The sequence below is a fragment of the Coturnix japonica genome, chromosome 5 (assembly GCF_001577835.2).
Source record: "Coturnix japonica isolate 7356 chromosome 5, Coturnix japonica 2.1, whole genome shotgun sequence".
Classification (NCBI taxonomy): Eukaryota; Metazoa; Chordata; class Aves; order Galliformes; family Phasianidae; genus Coturnix; species Coturnix japonica.
In genome coordinates this window covers 30,250,586-30,273,103 of record NC_029520.1, presented here as the reverse complement: position 1 = coordinate 30,273,103, position 22,518 = coordinate 30,250,586, and the positions used below count along the sequence as shown (strand labels likewise).

The window sequence follows — 22,518 nt, the reverse complement described above, 5'->3', positions numbered from 1 at the left end:
AATTTGAAGTTCACACAAAGCATACACGCTGCCACTTAGGAATTATATTAGGTGCACTGCTCTTCTAACTTTAAAGAAAAAAAAAATGAGGTGCCAAGCAATATATATTATGCTTATCAGTATAACTGTTTTTAATGTTCCAATGTCTGTCTTGTTATGGCAATTTAAGTTTAAAAAAGTAAAATGTATGTTTTGAAATTTGGTTTAGTGACTTAGAAATTGCATTCTTATATGAACTGTGGCTTTTGTAAGCTGAAGTCACATTTTGCCAAATTGCTCATAACCAAAAATAATTGTTATCATTCCATTTCATAACGGATTCTAGCTATATATTTTCATAGTGTAAGAAAACTCATTGTTGTTAACAATAAGATATTGAGTGCTGTGTATCATGTTTTTCTTACAATTATTACGTTAGTGTTCCAGGAATGTTTAAAGACATTCTTCAGAACATGTCAATCTATGTGGTCCAAGACTGCTAATAACCTCACAGTGGTGAGGCAAAGTTTACTATCTTTTATGAGACCATCTGCTAGAATCAGGAAAAGAACAGAAAGCTTAAGGGGTGGCTTTCAGCACTAAGATGTGTGGTTGTCTGTGGTAGCTTTGACCCTGCTGTCTGCAATTGTGTGTGTCCAGGTTACAGGAAGCTTCTGGCTACAAAGTGAAGAGGTTGTAGGACATGGGGTGGCAGCTAGTACAGAAAGGCAAAACACACTTCCTATACTGAACAAAAGAGCTCCAACCCTTCCTTCCTGCAGCAACCCTGGAGAACCAAGGCTGACATTTTGAGTTCCAGCAGAAGTTATTAGCCAAACCTTAGGCTGTTCTCTGCTTTCCTCTTAATAGAAGAGACATTCTTAGAGCAGTGAAATTCAGCTTTTCCTTTAACTGCTTCCTTGTTTGTATTCTCTGTATCATGAAATTTACAGCTACAGTATGCATACTTTCTCTTAAAAATATAACATTATTAGCATGAATCTTTGAAATTATGAATTCATATACTTTTTCTGTCAAATTATTTGAAAGAGAATGTTTTGTTGGTATCAGAAAGTAAGAAAACTTTTGACTTTGACAGAATATAACTCAGCCTAAATTTTCTAGGTTTAGCCTATTATATTGAAGGTACTGGAAAAGCAAACCAGAACTCCACCTTGTAAAATGTTTTGAGTGTAGTACACTTCTGTAGCAGAAATGCTAAGTCACAGCTTGAAACAGTGATCAAGCACCTGGTGGGAAGGCAGCGCCAACCCAGGGGAGCTCAGCTGCGTGTAATGCACCTGAGTGCCTGGAAGAGGTAGAGCCAGGATCCACCCCTTCCCAAACCTCACATAAGGGCTGGAAGTGGAGGTAAAAGGTATCTTGATGGAGATCCTTATGTACCTAAGACCTTTTAAAGGTAAACAGTTGCTTTTGTTTGTTTCTGTGTTCATGACTGTTGCATTTGGGACAAGTCTTCGCTTACTGCAGCTGAGATCCTTACTACTCTGCTGTCACTACTGTTTTTTCCATCATGTTATAGTGTAACATTTTTCCCTGTGTATTTATAATTCTTTTCTTGAAACTTTTACAAGTGAAGAGTCAGTCTAGTGAAAAAGCACATCATACCTATTATTCTGACCACTTTGTGTTGATTTTCCTATGTTGAAACTAATGACTTCAGAATTGCTTCTATGTGTTATTGTATGCTATGTAAGTCTTTCACTATGCTGGGGCTATCTTAAGCTGTATGTTTCTCAATAAGAATTTGGAGACTTTTGCATAAGGAAACCTTGAAATGATTGCATATATGAATGAAGAACTAGTTTAAATTTAGTAGATTTTTTGGTCTAGTTATTTTGTTTTGACATTATAAGGGAAGCATGCTTCTTTTAACTATGTGGTATCAGAACTAGCAAAGAATATTCTGTGAAATCTTTCATCGTAACTTCACCCTCATGCATAGTAATACAGCCAACTGAGAGAGCAATCAAAAAGTCTTTGTTGCCGAAACCTGACAACATTGCAGATGGTTTCAGTAATGAAAACTAGTTTCTCACTATATTCTTCTGTTGTTCCCATAGCCTAGCAAGAGGTAGAATTCCTCTGGAAAAAGGCTAGGTAGAATGAGCTATTTCATTGTGTTGCACAGGAGACTTGAGGATGGTTTTCTGATGATTATGTACAGATGAGATGGCCTTTTGCAGTGTTATGGCATGTTCTGCTGAGTTTCCAGTAGGCCAAGGGTTTCTATGTTTCCTGAACCATTGTGTGATTGATACGCTACTGGTTTTCCACCTCATGATGAGGCATCTTAATTCCTGAGATGTTGTTTAGACTAGACTATTTCTAAGCACTTTCCTCATATATTCTATTCCTCTTTCTTTGTTTGCAAAGAAAAATATTACTTAAATACAAGAAAAGTGAATGACAAAATATTTATGTGGTCAGACTTAAGACTTTGTATTGTCAAAATTGTTCTGCAGAAGCAATAGTTTCCTGGCCTCTGTGTGTTACTCAGATGGAAAACAGGACAGATTTGACTCTTTGTGATGTTTTGCAGGATTAAAAGTATGGTGAATTCAAATACATGTTAGATAAAATATTCAGTAAAGCATTATTTCAGTGGAAATACTCTTAATTTTATAGTGAACTCTCAAAACTCTGCAAAATGTCCTCTAGTACCCCTACAAAATCTGTCAAATTGCACCAAAAGGATCTGGCATTTTAGCTAGAAGCATCATACATTCAGTGTCTGGGTAGTCTTATGTATGAGGGCCGTGTCTGTGTCTTAGGAATATGAAACATAATGTAGAATTTACTCCCATGGATGAAAAGTGCTTAAATTTGATTGAGTGAACTCAGTTTTCTCTTTGTGCTTATTTTCAGAAAATTATTTCTCATTTTACTAGGAGAAATAAGCAAAAGACTGAATTCACATTGATGTGGTTGTTCGGGAATCTTCAGAAATTCTAACTGAAGGGCATATTCTTTTCTCTGTGCATGTGCATGCTGTCTTTGAGATCTGCAGATATTTGGATGCAATCTGAATACAGTATATAGTCCTTTAGGATTGTCCATTCTTTCACTGCCAAATGCAGTGGAGGTTTGGAACGTGGAAGAATTGTAGAAACAGGACTAGATTTCAGCTTACTCTATTATTCAAGCCATCACATTCAAAATCTTATTATGAAAATTATAGAACAGTAATTAATACATGTTCCACCTTTACGTACTGACAATGAAACACAGGAAATCTAAAAGTGAGTGGTTAAGAAATCTTCTTTGTGGTAATAATGAAGCTATAGAAATGGAACTTAACATATTTAAAGCAAAGCTGTCAGGATCAGGTGGGTGATTCATAGCAGGAGGGAAGGATTAGGAAGATGAAGCTATCTTTGCATTGTTTGGAAATGTATTTTGAAAGATATTGAGGTTAAATTTTATTTAATGAAGGATTTTGAAACTGAAGCTCTGAACCATTTAATCTCACAAGCTTGTGCAGAGTTCTGTATGCTAGATATGTCTGGGAGCATGCTATACTTCTAAATAAGAATTTAAAAATCAGATGGATAGTAACCAGAGTAATAAAGACATTGTGTCAGAGAAATACTCTGTGTTTGGTTTGAATGCTTAAGTGTAACTGCACTTGTAGAAGCTCCAGAAGGACATTAGTTGAACACCAACAACTGGGACCTCCCATGTAGAAAGGCTTATGTTGACCGAACCCAGTTATTTCACCACAGCTTCCTGTTGACTTGAATTCACAGATGTGATGATACCCAGCAGTGGGATCTGCAATATAGTAGAACAAGAAGTTTCAGAGGATGAGGCTAGTTCTTGAGGATATCTAAGGGTCTGTGCAAACTCAAGAAGGCATTCAGTTCATGTTTGCAGATGCAGAGAGCAGCATTATGTTGTTATATGCTAAATAAAGCAAGCATGATGGGAAACAAAGCTAGAACTTCCAATAGGGCACTTATTTTTAAAATACCAGCTGAAGAAAAGCTGTCCTGAGCAATGTATCTGATTACAACCAAGCTGTCTTCTTTCCTAAGTCAGCTATTCAGATGTACTTGCATACAAACATATAATATACATTTGTACACATTTTAGATGAATTTTGAAGTATTTTTCAAACAAATATTCCAAACAAAGTAGATAAGTGTATATGTACTTTTTTTTTTTTTTTTTCTTTTAATGCATTGTGATATATTTAATGAAAAAAATCTATGTTGTATGATTTATAGTCTTGGAAAAAATATAACATAGTCATAACTTTGCAGTTTTTGTGATGCATGAAGATCAGATTTTTAAATGTTGGTTAATGCTTTACTAATTAAAGTGTGCATGTTAATTAAAGCAGAGGCTAATGTTAATTACCTATATTAATGGAATCTCATGTAGCACCTGCCTGAAGCAATGGGTTCAATTTTCAAAATATCTCAATTAAGGCTGAAACTTTTGATTTGCATCTAGTAGGGTTTCAATTAACTGCATTGCAAACTTAAATAACACACTTAAAGGGATAATATCACCAATCACATGAGCATAGTGGAATTGCTTGGTTCAATTATTGACTCTAGCTATGAATGCTTTCACAGTTGGTTGGTAGGTAAATACTATGGTATTGGTAAGGGATTATTGTCAGGGACTGACATCATTTCAGTGGTTGTTGTAAGAGAGATGCTAAATTTCTGTACTTGCATCTCACTGTAATGCTGTTGCTGAAGGAGAGAAACACTGAATGTGAGTAAACATCATCCTGTGTTTAATGGTGAAGATTCAGCTTGTTCCTCTAAAATAAATGACCACTTTTCCATGACATGGTAAGGCTTTTTGTCAAATGGGAAAGCAGCGTTTGTGATAAGGGGAACAATGTTACTTCTCAGCAAAGCTAAGAGATGTGATTGTATTCCCAATCTCTGTTTCAGTCACCACGGTGTTATGTGTTGACATAGGAGCTTTTAATGAGCAGCTTCAGGAAGCGATTAACAAAGCACTAGAAATAGATGCAATCATGCTGATTGGAAATCCTACCTAAGCTCCATAAACAAGACCATAATGTCCTGCAACCATATGACTTTCTGTGATAATTACTGCTGATGGCTCCACACTGAACTTCTGATCTAAACCTGCTCTAGTAAAATATTGATGGTTCAGTTATAATGAAACTAAGTTCAAAAGCATGGTAAGTTTTACAGCTTTGTACGCACTGTTGAAGAATGAATGTGAGGTTCAGTGGTAGGATCCAAACTTTTTCATACATGTAATGCAGCAGTATCTCCAAGAGTAGTTTCTGTGTGGCCTCTATGAAAAACGGCTGCAATGAAATTGATTTTTCAGTCGTGCTTGGCAAAGGGAAACTGGAACACAAAGTTAGCTCTTAGCCTGATCTATATTATCAGGATCTCTCAGCTGCATCTATGTATTTTCCTGCTGAAAACTGTTCTTAGGCATTAGACCATCGCATTACACCGCGTGACTACCTGTATAAGGCACACATTGTGTCTATTAAAAGCTGTAAAATTTTGCTGTAGTACACAGCCTTAACACTTTCACTTCAGTCAGTGCCCTAAAAAAGCAGATAGCCTTCCAAGTGTTAATCTGCTTTCATAGAATTTGTGTAGTTTGAATTAAACTCTTTTACCAAAATGTATTGGAAACTTTGTTTTAAAATATTTTAATAACCTTTGACTGTTCAGAATATTACCTCTTGTAGTTCTGGATTAATCAAAATGTTGAGATTTTTGTTGTTCCTTTAACTTCTAAGGAGACATCCTCATGTTGTAAAGTCATTACATGGTTTAGAAATCACACATTTTACTGCTGGATACAGATCAGTGTTCATTGGGATTTGAATGCCTAGGATTCTACTTTATACTGTGGTGTGTTATTGTCATTTCTATTAGACTTCCTAATATTATCTGAAGGGAAAACCCAACACTATGCAATTATACAGTCATTTATTATACACACATGTCATATTTGCATCTTTGCATCTTGAAAGGTGTGATTTTGTAATTCTCAGTCTGCTTCAGACCTGACTCCTTTTCCTTTTGAAATTAAAGCATTTGTTCGTATGCACAGAAATTTCTGTCTAAATGAAAGTAAATATATCCAAATTTCTTCTGCTTATTGGGCTGTTTTTAGCAAAGAATTCTGTAAGAATAGATTTTCTAAGTTCATAATTTCATGTATGTTCTAAGTGAGAAATAGTACAGTGCCAAACCAGCAGTATCTTATGTAATGATCAAGTCTTTGAAGAAAATCTGTTGAAATCATTGTATTTACAAGATTTACTGAGTTTAGGTCTCTCTGGGTATTAGTTGGCCCAAAGGCACTTAGCCAATTAAGTATATTGGAAAAAAAATGAAAGCAATCCAACTTAAATCTTTCTGAGAGGAATTTTTAACACAATTCACCTTGCTTGTTGTAAATGGTAATATAGTAGTTTCACTATTTTTTTTAAGGGGGGTATTTTTATTATCTATGAAAGAAAAAAAAAAAGTTAAGATTATGAAGTGCTATTACATAAGGAAAAAAAAACACCCCAAACAATGTGATTCTGTAGTACCGTTTTATTGTGAAAAAGGAGGTTATGCAAACTGGAATAAAGTAGTATCATCAGTGATGTGAAAGGTACGTATATGAAGTGCTTATTCATACATTTTATTGCAGATACTCCCTTAATGTTTGCTTTATAAGTAAGTCAGGACATTCATGCTGTGTCTGAATAAGCAGAGCAGGTTTGGGCCCAGAGTCATGGTGAGTTTGTAATGGAGGTCTTGAGGAGAGTAAAACAACTCTAACTGCATAGAATTGGATGCAGTCTATTATTCTGCAGTGTTTTCAACAAAAATGTCAGGAACAAGTTGGCTGGGGTGCATTACATAGACCTAGACATAAGTCTCTTGAATCATAAGACTCAGTTGTGCAGTCTTTGCTCTGCCAAAATTCTGTTTTTCTTTTATGGAATACTTTCTTAGGTATAGTATCTAAAAAAAAAAAAAAAAAAAATAAAAATAAAAATAGAGTACTTGTTATTAGCATAGCTTTTGAAGTTACTTTTGGAAGTCTGACACAGGGACAGTAAATTTAAATAAAAATTTACCCTATGGTGCTGAAGTAAAAGGTGGCCACTAAATTGTCTTGGTAATGTAATAGTGTTCTACTATTAGAATCCTTGTCAAAGTAATATGTTTAATATGCTTCTGTAAATATGCAGAATTTAACAATTAAAAACCCCACATTTTTATTATTAGAAAAGACTTATCGCTTGTATGTAGGGGTTTGACTGTTCTCTTACTTCCTCTTAGCCCTGAATAGTCCCTCTATTTGAGTGCATCATATCTTAATATTTTGTATGCATATATAAACCAAAGTTTTAAAAAATAATTTTATTACATCTGTTTTTACTGCATGTTGCTGCCTGTCTCCAGAGGCATGCTGCATTTTTATTTTCAAGTAAATTTATATTAGTTACAGTCTCCAGCTGTTTTAGATATAGGATCATTTCCTGTTGGTACAGTTTCCAGGACAATTCTCCTTTTTTTTTCTTCTCAGAAGAATGAGAAATTTAATTTAACAAAGACATCCTATAATTGTCTTTGTATCTAGCAAGGTATCTAACAATCTAAATATTTTATTTTATTTAAAACATCTGTCTACATAATATCATATGACTATACAAGCCTATATCAGCCTTCCAAAAGACAGCTGCTGCCACTTTTATTTAATTTATAAGAGACCAACAAAATTGCTCCTTAAGATAAAACCCGTCTGCCACTGAGTAACATTAAAAAAAAAAAAAGTTTGCAAGATGAAAATTGCTTGCGTTTACAGTTCTTAAACTAATCTTGGTTTTTCTTTTTCTTTCCTTTTTTTTTTCCCCCTTTCTTTTTCTTCCAGATTTTAAAGCATCATTTCTCCTTTTTTTTTTTTTTTTTTTTTTCCTGCCACCCCTCCCCCTCTTCTTCCCCAAAACTCACAATGGAAAAAATAGGGGATTTAAATACACAGGTTTTGTTTTGTTTGTTTGTTTGTATTTTTTTTAGAAGCTCATTTTATTAAGATTTAAGGTACATTTCTTTTTAAGATTAAATGCAAACTAGACTTGTATCTTAATTGCAAACTTGTGGCATCTATTTATCTCCTGCTATCTTCATTTACACAAACATTTGGTGCAAATTATACTGCTTAGAATTTCCATGCTGTTTTTCAGAAAATATATAGAAAAACTGATAATGTCAGTGTAGATCTCTATCTGTTTTATGTTAGTAAGCTTTGTTTGCAGTGATTCCTTTACATGAAATGTGTCTTTGTAGGAAGCAACTGATGCTGAAAAAAAATACCTAATACCTAGTATCAAATTAGGTGCAGCAGCCATCGTAGGAAGACAGACATAAGCATTCTACAGTATGTCTGAATAAGGCAAGTTTACCTTTTCCAGTAAGAAATCAAAATACTTCTTTTTGGGGAACTAACAGTATGAAAGGAAAGTGTTTATGGTTCCCTACTGGCACAGTTATGATTGACAGAAAAAACCAACATGTATGCCACATGAGACATCTTGTTCAGGAACTTTCAGGAGGGTAGTAAATTGGCGTTGGCACAAACACAAAAAAAAATAAAATGACTTGATTCAGCAGTTTTCAATTCTAAATCCCCACGCTCCAAGGAGAGAAGTAAATATTCATCAAATGATCAAAATTTATATTGATTTTTATTCTGCATTAGCAGCTCAAAGTCGAGATTCTTGACAGGGTGGATGTCGGTTTGAATGATTCTCTTTGAAATAAGGATACAGGCACTGGGCTGAGTGCTACCGTGCATTCCTGAGCCACAGGAAAAGCCTATTAGAACCCTAGGAAGCTAAATTTTTTAGAGATTGTATAAAGGCGTGCTTGTTCTGTACTGTTTTGATAACTAAATTGTTGTTATTAGTATGTAAAGCAATTCTTGTTGTTCCTGCTTTACTCCATCCTTTCTGTTATCATCTAGACAACTTTTCAATAAACTTCAAAGGCAAGCTGTGGTTCATTCGCTACAGCAACTGAGTTAATGTCAGTACTTCCCAGAGTAAGTGTATTTTAGAGTGAAGTGCTAGTCTGGCAGGGCAAAGGAAGCAGAGATTGTATCTTCACATTACGCATCTTTAATTTCATAGTTTCTGCCAGGGAGTAAATAAAGATCTTGGTAGAGGGAGTGGGGAAAGGAGGGAGGAATTCCAGGGGAAAAGAATGTGAATGCAGCACTAAAGCACTAACTTGATGACTGTGATTACTGAGCTCTCTGATTTAATGAGAAGGTCTGTATTAGAGTGAAATAGAAAATCATAAACATCATCTCTAATCTACAGGATTCTTACTGAATCTCAGACCCCAGCAAAAGTAAATAAATGTTAGTTTCATTTTTAACAAACACAACTTGCTCTTTTATTTTCAGTACTTTTATCATCATTAATATACTGTTGCAGTATTCTTTAAAAGTGACTCAGCTTGCACTAAAATAAGATTCATTGTTGTAAAGCAGAAGAAGAGAATAGTATGTGCATGTTTGGGTGGTGGAGAGTGTTGAAGAGAAAGCAAAATGAGGCTAAAATCCTGTAACTATCAAAGTGTTAATATATTTCCCAGACGTCCCAGGTGCTTACAATTCAGCAAACATCTTTAACAACATAGCTTTAAAATTAAATTTTACAAATGTTATGGGTAATGCTTTAATAATATGCAAATTGCAATGTAGTCAGTAGTGGCAAAGCTGACCTCTCAGCAATACAAATATTTTATGTTTAAAACAGTTATCTTTTTACAGTTCCTTCTACTTCAGTAGGTGTCAGGTGCTTCCAGAGGCTTCTAATCTAAGGATCATAAATAAGCTCAAAGGAGCAGCAGTCTGTGTATGCTTTTCATATATGGAAAGGTGACTGCATGAATCGATACATTAAGCTATATAATCTGCTGTTGCTACAGTAAGGTCCAGTCTTTACTAGTCGTGTTTTTGTGTTGTTTTTTTTTTTTATTTTTTTATTTTATTAAAAAAATAATCAGAAAAGTAATAAGTCTGTATTTTATGGTTTTTGTTAAGTATCTTAAGTATGTAGATTTTATTCATTTTCATAGTCTGGTGGTCTTTCCTAATCTTGAAGGGAGAAGAAAGTCCTGCTTTTGTGTGCTCAATTTTTCATTGTTAGTGGCTGAATGCATTAAAAAGTCAGAAAAATATTATTCCTCCTAGTAAAAGGAGAAAATGTGATTTATTTTTTTTATATATATAGTTAGAAAACATTCCCTCTCTAGGGATAGTAAAACACTGAATAGGAGTATATCCTAGACAATGAGATAATCCCCTTCAGTTTCTGAGCAAGTCAGATGAATGTTCAGTGACAGTCTTCAAGGTGCAGTCTGTGTATGAGTTTGGACTTTTAATTGTTTGACTCAAAATCTTGAGTCAAAAGGAGAAAGGGAGAATTTAGCTTGAAATTTCTTCAGTTTTGTGTTGCCGTGCACAGGAAATAGTGGGACAAGTTGTTAAAAAATGTTTCATATTTACCAAATTAATCATTCCAAACATTTGTCAAGCACGTAAAAGTTTAAAATGCAACTACTTGAAAAAATTTCAGAATGTTAAGGCAGTACTTAAAATAATTTCATTACCATGTAATATGCTCACAAATGATGCAGTATAACGTCTTTCCTCTAATACGGCATCATTTTACTACTCATTAGTGCATTTTACATAGGTTTCTTTCAGCATGATGAGAAAGAGAAATGTGCAAAAATCTCAGTTCATTATCAAATGTCAAAACATAAAACTGGAAAAATATAACAGTATGGTAAATGTACACAGTTTGCTTCAAAAGTAAGACTTCCTATTTATTTCCATGGAAACTACTATAGATACAAAGAACACAATAGCACTAGTTGATAGAGCAGATTCTCAGATACAAAATGGTATTTATTTATTTATTTTGTACAGTCACCACCATTAGTTATTCATTTTTGCCAGCAATGAACAAAAGCCCTCATGCCACGCTCATAGAAATCTGTGCCAGCAGAGATGACCCGTTGTCACTGCTGAAACTCACCAGCCACCACCTTTGTGTGCTCACACTGTTTGGTCTCCGTAAATGCTCAGCAAGTGTAGACGAGTGTTACTGGTTGCCATTTATTTTGTTTTCCTCATGGAGAAATTCAGTTACATACGTCATGTTTCCAGGTCAGTTGCCATTTTGTCAGACTACCCCTCTGCTGTCATCTGTTGTACAGCAACAAAATGTATCAAAATATTGGCCAGAAGGTTCAACTTCTACTGCCAACATTACCCACCTCTGATATAATGAAACAGTGAAACAGAAGGTGTTACTTTTGGAGCTGCCTTTGTAATTACAAGCTAATGTTTGTTGTCAAAGTTTATGCACTGTAAGTTTAAAAAAATAATTACCTTTTTTTTTTCTTTTTTTTCCATAATAAGTGGTGAACTTATGCTGTAATTTCAAATATCTCGTAAGCCACTTCCTACAAATTGTTAATTGGAATTCTCTTCACTGTAGTCAGCAAAGCTCCCAACAGAAAGAAAAGATTCCTCCAAAATGTGCACAAAGTAGATCTCTGTGAAAAATTGCAAAGAAAAAGGCCATAATGTTTCTGACGTGAGCTCAGTTGTGCCTTCCTGTGGTGTGCTGCCTGATTTTCCCTAGGAGGTTTTGGTTTCACAAGAACCTTTTCTCAGTATTTTTAGAAATGACCCATGAGCCCATCACTGTGAGGCTGAGGGCAGAGGAAAATTCATGAGTGCTCTTGAGTTTATCCTGCATGTGTTTACTGTCTGGAATTTTGAACTTTTGTGTATTCAACCTTAAGAGTTGCCCTTTTGAGTGCCCAGGCCTACTGACCTAGTTACATGTATGGCCTTCACATGTGGTTTGGTACTCAGCCTGTTAGGGGAGAATTAGAAATATTAGTGCACATTCTTCATTATTTCATTTTAAGCCACTTCATTGTTCAAAAAGCGTTAACAGAGAGACTGGGAAGACTGTGCAAGTAATGGAGGTTTTAATTAAGTAAGATTAAATGTACAGTTTTAGCACACTGAGGAAATACTTTCAGCACCTGATTAGTCTTTGCACTTCCTTTCTACCTGGGGGTCTTGAGGCTGACCTGGGAAAGCGTTCACCTTAATGTTAAACATAGCATTTCTGTGTTCTGACCTCCCTCCCACCCCCAGCAAATTGTTGATACACTGGGCTGGAAATAAATAAATAAATAAATAAATAAATGAAAATCAAATCAAAGCTGAATGTTGTATTGATAAATTGTTATTAAAGTAGGGCAACTTTAACATGTTTTGTAGGACTGGGACTGCTGGGGTCTTCTGATTCTGGTGGCGATCTGGCTGGTGTCACTGAACAAGGCTGGAAAGCATATGGCAGTTTTGATGAAATGTACTCTAACCATTGTATTGATGTCTTCAGATGGATCTGAGTCCTTGTTAATTGGTATCTTGCTGTTTCTTAGCAAGAATTATTCTGTCATCCCAACCCTCTGTATGAGCTTCCTTGTTAGAGCAAACATATTCTCCAACTGGTGCCTGACCACTGCAAGCTCCTCTTCTATCCTTGAGATGCAAACCTGCAAAACAAAAAAACAAAAAAAAAAAATACTAAAAGATGATATCAATTGTTCAGTTTTCATTCTTACTAGGACTTTTTTTATTTACAATTTTGGGATGCTATTGTCAGAAACTATTCACAGCCCTGGAAGTCTCAGGAGATATTATTGCTTTCATACTTTCCTTTAATGCTTTTGGGTATTTATGACAAAAGAAACTACTTTGGATCAACAACCGAGATCTGCTTGAACCGCAAGACATGCCACACTCCTGTAGTGTATTTAGTTTTATACTGAACAGAACCAAAGGCAGGGGGCAGCCAGGAATTAGACACCAGAGGACCAGATTTGAAATTAGCAGTGTGATCTGGACACCTCCATGGATTTGGTCAGACAATGCTTCTGAGGCCATGTTACTGATTTGAGTTTGCAGTCCACAGTCTTGAAGTCACAGGTCATGTTCTTACCCTCTTTAACAAAACAGCAAAAACAAAACTCTACTTCTGAAAGGCACAGGAAACCCTGTGACAACTGTATTGCTGCTTTTTTTTTTTTTTTCCCCCCCCTTGATGTTATTTCTGATGTCTTTAGGAGCTGCCTGAGAAAGCAGTCCTGCCTTCCTGTAACACAGCCCTAGTCTAAAATTTCATCTTATACCTCCTGTGGACAGGCATAAAATTCACAGTAATGTTACTGCTGGTGTTTAAGTTCCACAAGGAGTTTAAGTACTTTGATAAGTAAGAACATTGTTGCCTTGTAATTTTGTTGTTTTCTTTTCCATGTGGAGGTTTCATATTGTTGAAATTTCAATTTTAGCACACTGAAAAATATTGCGATGAAGTTATTACAGATATAAAAGCATTTCTTAGATTTATTATGATAAAAACACTTTGCTAAGACTTTAACTGATAACATGCATGCCCTGATTAGCAGAATTAATTTCCTGCATGATCAAAATGCAACGTGTCCTTTGTAATTGGACTATCAGATGTTCAGCTTTCATAAACACATCTCACAATATAGGATTATTTTTTAATCTGATTTCAGTCCATAAGAGAGTGTGCAAATGAAGGATGTGAAAGTTAGGAAAACCAAAAGCAGAAAGGGTAGTACACTAAGGAAGAAATAAACTGCAGCAAGGTCACTATTTAAATTTTGTGGAGGAAGATATGGGGGGTGGAGGGGAGGGGAAGAAAAAAGAAAAACCTGAACAAACAAACAAATATTTGTTACACAATGTCATTTAAATTACCTAGGTGACTTGTAAGTCCTGCTTCTACCCGATGTGTTTTCAGCAATAGAGGATGTGCTATCTCATTGCGCAGTTGGAGTGGTGGATGGTGGATGGTCTGTACTGTCTTTGGTCAGATTCTTGCCTGGCAAAGAACTCTTTCTGTCAGTTGTATCTCTGTGGGAGATATCTTGGGCTCTGTACTTGAAATCATTTTATTCAGTAGCTGCATCAGAGACAGTCTGTTTCATGTTCTGTGACTATACCTTGTCTACAAATTTATAATGTGGGCAGATAGTCTGAATAATGAGACAGAAAACGGGGGGGTTGGGGGGGATCAGGTGGGGGGGGAGGGAAGCTTAAATGCAGATACTACCATGTAACTGCTACTGTAATCAACTTATTTCTAGTAAGACATTACTTCTAATTCTGTCTATGGATATTAAGAATATGAAGTGTGTTCAACTGGGATGTGTACATCCTTTTAGACAGTTGCATCTGAGGTTTTTCTGTAAAATATACATATAAACAAACATTTTAAGTCTACATGCTACAGAATGTCATCTGACCACCTCACCTTTTGGTGAAAGATGGAATGTGCGCTTTAAAATAAAGTATTTTTCTTTATCTTAAGATCAACTAATGGCGGAGAAATTAAGTCTGTATTTATATATAATTCTAGAGTAATTGCTGTCTAAAGCTATATCATTGTGTGCAAATGATATAGCTTTATGAAAGTATTGTTTAGAAGGGGTAATGCAAGATACGGGAACCTTGTAATGCCAAGTCAACTGCATATAGTATAATTATATAACACAAAATAGTTTGCCTACAACAATGCAGTTAATAATAAAAAACTTGTGATTCCCAGGAAATAGTGTTTGAAAATACCATTTCAGAGATATTTATTCTAGCACATCTCAATATGAAAATGGTTTACAGCATAACAACACAATTCTGAATTCTTCTCTCCAGTTTCTATTTGTGTAAACGTTAAGTCTCTCATTTGACACACTATATGTATCCTTTCAGTCTCCTTCCTCCCAGGGTATAAGCCATTATCCCATGTCTTGTCTTTCTCCACTTTAGAATAAGGTCATTCTAACATGTAGGTCTAACAAGAAATACAATGTATTTTCATTGATTGGTATTGCCTCTGATTACCCCTTTTGTGTTATGTAGTGAACTGTATGGTAAAGGACATTCTGTGCTGTCATGCAAAGCCAGTCCTAAGGAATTCTAAGGAACAGACTCCCTCAGTTTATTTATAAGCTCCTGCATTTTTAAAGAAATGAGCCCCTTGAAGATAGTCTTGAAAATATTTACAGTTATTAACCCATCACTAAATATGAATATTTGGCACAATTGTACAAAAATTTCAGTTTTCTCACAGAAACTATTATTTATTCATAGTTATGTTGAGAGATGAGATTCTCAAGTCTCAGGAATATCAGAGCATTGTGACATTTGATTATAGGAAATATCTCAGTTTAATTTACAACTGAATATTGTAAATTAATTCCTTCTTGGTAGGACAGTGACTGCTAGAGAGTTTGTGTTTGTCATCTTTGTGGTTACATCTTTGTTGTAGAAACAATCACTTGGAATAAGACCATGAAACCATGAAGTACAAAACAGCTGTGCATCATTCCTTGTTTATTTATTTATTTATTTCCCCCCATGGTCAGTCTCTCAACTCTCACTTCCACTTCTGCTTTAGGATATTAAAAGCAAATGAATGATTGCCTCCCCTCTAATTTTGATTATGTGTATTTGGAACGATGCGTATCTTAGCGTGCTAGAAATCTACATCCATAGCAATGTGATTGTGATAGAGACTTGAGTTTTCAGATTTTGCTTAAGTCACACAGAAATGTTTGTAGGGCAATCTGAAAATGGACTTAAAATAAACTGGAGGGTAGCAACTATTCTGTATTTGGCTAGCAATTAATTAGGGTGCTACTGCATTGTGCCAGAATACTTCAGAACTGTTCCTTCATTATTATGAAACATTTTTAGATGAAAAGAAACTGCAGCAAATTTCTTACATGTGCTATGTACTATTTTCTAAATTGTGCTTTTTGCTTGTTCGGCTTCTGCAGAATGTAGAATGTTTTTTGAGACTTAAGCTGATCAATAGCTACTTGAGTTCTTCAAAGGTTCTTTTGGATTTTCAGTTGCTAACAATAGAATGTACGAAGAAATGCTTAAGCATGAACTTATACTGAAAAGAAATCAGAGTTTAATCTGAAACTGTACACTGCAGCAGTAGAGTTGCTGTAAGTATTCGCAATAGCGGAAGACATCAAGTGGGTTCTAAAACAAAGATAATTGATTTATAAAGGGATCATAATCCTGAGCTACAAGAACTGGGGAAAAACGTCTATTCAGAATTCACAGTGTATGATTTTAAAGGAGTTCAGAATCTTCAGTACAATATGGCCTCGTAACGCTGATGAAATAGTGGTTACTCATTCATTTATCTCCAGATGCTTACTTTCTCTTTCCATCCTGTATTTTCACTGGGAGATAAAGCAGTTAAGCATAAGAAAGATAAATTTGTAAATGAAATGGAATTTTCAAATCAGGTATATCGTTACTTAGGAAAAACTTCATCAATGCTAAAGAAAGGCATAAGCAAATGTGCAGAACATATTATGACATGTTCAAAAAGATATCCAAACCCTCTTTTGGACATTCTCCACTGCCACTTTATAAGTGCCTACTTCCCTTCACTTGCCAACATTTTTCTTTGGTCTGGGTTTTGTGCATTTCAATTCTTCGATGCTTTCCCTCTTTTGTCTGTGTACAGCTGCCATTCCATAGCCTGGTAACTCTGCCGTGCTGTCAGCAACCAAGCAAACTCTTCACTTCTCTGCCTGCTGCAGTAGAAAATGCAAGAGTCCTTGCACAGAATTTCCTCCATTTGTTACATTTGCTTGCCATAGTACCAAATAGCTAAGCAGGCATTTTCCTAATAGAAATGAGTGTGTAGTTATGCAGAAGTAGCAGATTTTGAAACATCATCAGAATCTGTAATGTGTTTTTCTTTCAGAGAGGCATATTAAAAGAAAACAATAGCAGATTGGTCCCAAAGTGCTCTTGAACTTGCTCTATCCTCTGTTTGTTTCCTTTTTCCTAGGGGCAATTGTGGCGCACAGCAGATTTCATCTTATCATCTGGTTCTCTGAGCCCCAGAATCAAACTGATCACTACAGCTGCACTAAATAAAGTGCCTTTTCAATAGGTTATGATTCCAAATATTATTCAACATTCTTCTGGTCAGGCACAGAATCTGCCCTAACTTACTGCCTTCATCTTTGCAGTAACAATTTCTGAGTAATCAGTGGATGCCAGTAAGGGGAAAGCAGAAAGTGACTATAGCTGGTTTCTTTTGTTTTGCTTACACTTGCTGCTCAAAACAAAAATACTTAACATGGTTTTCATTAATTATGAAGCACAGGCAAAGCATTAAACAGATAAATGTTGAAGCCTATGATAAATATTTGTTTATGTATCTACATGTAGATGTTCTCATGCAACATTTGATTGGATATACATGTTATGGTATATCTTCAATATCCTCTGTTACTTAAATATTTCAGTTTAAGCATTTTAGAATACACTGGTCTTTTACCTGACTCACTGGCTCAGCCTTTTTGACTATCGTGCTAAGAGAAAATGATGGTGTGAAAACTCCTCTGTTAAAATTTTTTGCAATGCAAAAGTAGATGTTTTAAATGCATTCTTTTTGAATTAAAGAAAAATGTTCTTTTTTTTTTTTTTTTTGGTTTGTTTGTTTTCTTTCTCTAGGCTGAGGTTCAGCTATGCTATCTGGAAGCACAAAGAGATGCTGTTGAACAGATGTCCTTAAAGCTGTACAGTGAGCAGTACAACAGTAGCAGCAAGCGAAAGGAAGAGTTTGCTGATATGTCAAAAGTTCACACAGTGGGAAGTAATGGGTAGGGAACTATTCTTTTTGTTGTTTTATTCTCACTGATCTGTATTTTTTACATGATATACTCTTTCTTACTTCTAGTTAACCTGAACTTTGCTTCCTAGGTCAAGAAGCAGTGAAAAACTTTGTAAAATTAATGCAAAAACGTATCTGTTCTACATAATGTACGCAAATCATGGTTTGTTCATAGAACTACCTTAACATTATCTAGAGGCAATCCATTATTTCAATTAAAAATAAATGTAATGCCTTTTGACTTCAGAATTTTCTCCTTTTATGTCTTCATTTCTTTTAATTTCTTAGCATGTTAGAAGGGAATGTCTTTATAACTTGTTAATACAACTGTAAGACAATTCTCTGTAATGGTTATTATACTGGTGACTAGGGAAGTTGAATTTGGAGCTAAAGTATATGTATATTTTACATTATATATGTAGAACATGTATATGTTATATGTACAAACATATATGTAATTGAAGTTAAAATTCCAAGTCTTGTACTTCTAGGAAGCAGCAATTCTAACTCTTTTTCACGTTTAACTGTTTTCTTGGAAATTTGAGCAAAGAAGCTTAGGCAGATTCATCACAGAAAAGGTGTCTTGAATGGCTGCCCCTTGCTTTTTCACAATTAAGTTATTGTAGCTCTGGTATAAGAGGTTTTTTTGTTTGTTTTTTGTTTTTTTGTTTTTTAACAAAATCATATCTGGCAACGCTAAATGTACATAGGGACATAGAATACATAATATAGCTTAGGTTGGAAAAGACCTTAAAGATCATCATGTTCAACTGCAATGGAACCATACTACCCTAACTCTAACAACCCTCTGTTAAATCATGTCCCTGAGCACCACAACCAGACAGTTTTTAAACACGTTCAGGGATGGTTACTCAACCACCTCCTTGGGGAACCTATTCCAGTTCTTAACAACCCTTTTGGTTTTTCCTTGATATCTAACTGAAGTTTCCCCTGGCACAACTTGAGGCTATTTCCCCTTGTCTGGTCACCAGTGAGAAGAGACCAACCCCACTCTCTCTGCAATCACCTTTCAGGTATTTGAAGAGAGTAATAAGGTCTTCCCTTAGCCTCCTCTTCCCCAGTCTAAACAGCCTGAGTTCCTCTAGTTGCTCCTTGTAGGGCATATTCTCCAAGACCTTTACAAGCTTTGCTGCCCCTCTCTGGACCTACTTCAGCACTTCAGTGTCCTATCTGTATTGAGGTGCCCCAAACTGAATACCGTACCTGAGGTGGGCGCTCACCAGTTCCAAGTACAGGGTTAGGATGAAGATGTTGAATAGCAGTGGTCCCAGTACCGAGCCCTAGAGGACACCTGTTGTGACCGGTTAACTGGATTTAATTCCACTGACCACAATGCTTTGGGCCCAGCCATCCAGCCAGTGTTTCACCCAGCAGAGCAGGGTGGTATCCCTGTCAGTTCATAATAGTATGTGGCAAAAGGAGTTCAAAAGAACTGACTAGTGTACATTCTCATCCTGATACAAGTTTTCTGGTTACCAGAACATTCAGTAGAACTATTACTTTCAACTTTGTGTGAAAGGAATATCACTGAGCAAGGTGCTCTTTCTCCCTGTAACTTCCTTTTACAGTTATTAACTAACTCAATGTTCAGGTCTTGGAAATACTGTTTTATTACATTACTAACTGTGAGGATAAATGAGTCTTGTAAACATCCCCTCTTATTATACAGAAAGATGACTGTTTTAGAAAAGTTGATGTGGGCTAATTATGTAGGATTACTGAGATCTTGATTACTTATGCAGAAATCTGTCAGTTTCTCAAACATGCTAGAGAAGCTTTTGCCAGCTATAAAAATAATTTGTTCAGAATTGATATGTATATGTATATAGATGTGTACTGGGGGTTAAGTGTTCAAAAACAGCTTCTAATTTTGCAGCTGGAGTTGAATGTGAGCGAGACTTCAGGTTGGAATTCTGTGTGGGACACAAGACTGTAAGACAAACAGAGTTACTTTTCTTGAGGATAAAGGCTATAAAGAAAGCTTTAAGCCTCATGAGAAAATCCAGTCTGTAACTCTACACATCATACATGTAAAGCAGATAGGGAGACTCTTGGCTGCTTTTGTCTGTATTCATAATTTCCTGCGTAATACTGGCAATGATGGTCTTGTGGTGTTTTCTTTTTCTGTGCTGTGGCCATCTTTCTGGGCCTTTGTGACCATCTTAGGCCTTATAGACTCAGCAGTAGATTGAAGGGCCAAAGGATGTGAGGGAGATAGACTGGCCATGCATTTAACCATTATTGAAAACCTGATGGGCTGAATTCAGATGGAAAGCTTAAATTTGATCTTGTCTGAGGCATTGCATTGAACACAGTGATAATGCCTTCCAGCTACAAGTACATAGCTTTGAAAATAAATTTTATGCAGCTTTTCCTTACTGCATAAAAACTGTAAATATTAGTTCTGTAGTAGGATGAGCAGGTAGGTATCTGAGATCTCTACAGACAAGAAGATGTTCAACTAACTGGGAAAATTAGGGTATCTGTCCATTGTCTGTTGTGGACACTGGGCCCAGGAGAAAGGAGTATGTCTCCAGGGAGAAAAAGAGTTAGTGTAGATGGAGAATTGTTTATACAGTGAGGCAGTGATTTTGTTCAGTAAATAGCTAAACTGATATTGCAGTAGTAGTAGAAATTAGTATCTGCAGAACAGGATGATGCCTGTTACTCTGTAAACAACAAGATTTCCTGCAGTGTAGAACTTGTTATGACAATAGGGAGGGTTGTGTGTATGGAATATGAGACAATGGTAACGTCAGAATATTGATTTTTCTTATATCTGCCTAATAAAATGTATGTAAAGGAGTTCCAAAAAACGATGACCCAGAAACCTGAAAGAACTTTGTGCCTGGCTGATATTTTTGGCAGGAATACCAGCATGTTTACAGTACTTCGAAATACTTTGTGAATGATGCCATCAAAGAAGTAATACAAACTTCACGTTTGTGTTAGATGTGGCAAAAAAGGCTAATAGAAATAGCTTCGCATTCCTTTTTATTTATTAATGCCACAGACGAGTCGGTTTTCTCATGAGGGAGGTGCTCATGAATTTTCATTCAAAATAATAAATTGATGTCCACATTTTAAGAAATATGTTTAGGGTTCAAGGGATTAGATGTGCAACTCTGCATATCTGATTTCCTGTTTACCAAGATAAAATATACTTCTTAATGTCATTTCAGTTATTATGTAGCTAATGATTTTAGCTTATTAACCAACAAACCTATATAAAGACAACCCATTAAAGACAACATTAAAGCTTTCATGTTGTTATCTACTAGACAAAACTTTTCTGTAGCTTTCGTTTGTAACACTGGCATAGTATTTTAGAGGTTATGCTTTCCTTCACTCTGCCTGTAGCAATATAAAAAAGATCTGCTAAGCCTATGAAAAGAAAACTATTCTCCACGTAAGAAACATTCAATATACCACGTAAATACTGACAGGTGCATTTTAATCTTAACATGTCACTGATACTATGTTTACAGAATGTTTTAAGTATCTTTTTAGCAACTTAATTTATCTTTTTTTCCAGATAGTAATTAAAGAGTAGACAATATTTTCCATTTAGATTTAAGACATTCATTTTCAGAACAAAGCTTTTATTTGAAAAACATAAGAATTATTTCAGAACTATTATAAATACTGCAGTCAATCATTATTGTTGTTGTTATTATTAATGATGCTTTAAATTTCATTATCTTCAGGTTCAGGAAAATAAGAGCAGTAGACAGTTTGCTCAAGTGTTCCCAGTTAAGTTTTTTTCCCTCCTGATTGTAAAATAAATAAAGGGAAAGAGGCAAAAGATCTAAAGTTATGGGGGGAAAAAAAGAAATCCCTTCTTGGGATGAATCTTGTTTCTTTCAGTCTTTATTTTGGGTTAAGATGTTTAGAACGTTAGCTAAAAATCAAACTAGATAACAGCAGGACAGTGCTTATTTGGGTTCTGTAAAGGTCAACAAGAAGTGCTTTTGTGTGTATTTAAAAGATCAATTCATTCTCTTATACCAATAAATAGACAAATTTGGATTGTAACCAAAATGTGGTTCAGTAGATATAAAGCAGGTGTTTGGATCCAGCATGTGTTCTGCACATTATATTGAAATCCCAGTTCACTTCCTGGTGCTGTTTCCAAAGGCCCATCCCACCCCACTTTGACATCGGAAGACCGTGAATGTTGGATGTTAGGCTTTGATTCAGTCAGTTTCATATCTTAATTCAAATATTTCACTGATACAAATGGACCAAGTCCAACTGAATCAGGACTAATTTACATGGAATGAGATTGAGCCTCTTGTATGATAAAACACATGTTTTAATAAATGTCTGTCAGTTTTATGACACTGGATAATACTTGGATAAGACAGAAGGGGACTAAAGGAGCACTAGATACTAAATGTAAAAAATGGTTATACTCTTTTCAGAGGAGGATATAAAGATTCAATATCACTTCTAATACAGTATTGAAAATAGAATTTAGTTTTATTTTAGTTTCAGAATGATATTTGAGAGAAATGGCTCCTGAAAGAGAAGAAAAGCCCTGAACTCCCAATGAAACTATTATATTTCAACTATAGTGCTTTTTTTGTATGCTAGCTCTTCTTTGTAATTGCACCATTGCTTACTTTCTGAGGACTATGAGTAGTTTGAAGCAAATACACCTCATAAATTATTGAGTAAAAGTACACTAAGTACAGTGGATT

At 35.4% G+C, this 22,518-nt stretch overlaps 1 protein-coding gene across 2 annotated transcripts in view; it reads left to right on the top strand.

Moving 5' to 3' along the window:
* AKAP6 (A-kinase anchoring protein 6) overlaps positions 1-22,518 on the top strand; it is a 259,761-nt gene that overhangs the window by 157,778 nt on the left and 79,465 nt on the right. For both annotated transcript variants that reach the window (XM_032444906.1, XM_032444905.1), the window contains exon 9: positions 17,635-17,783. In XM_032444906.1, the coding sequence (XP_032300797.1) occupies positions 17,635-17,783 (149 nt within the window). The remainder of the gene's footprint in view (positions 1-17,634; positions 17,784-22,518) is intronic.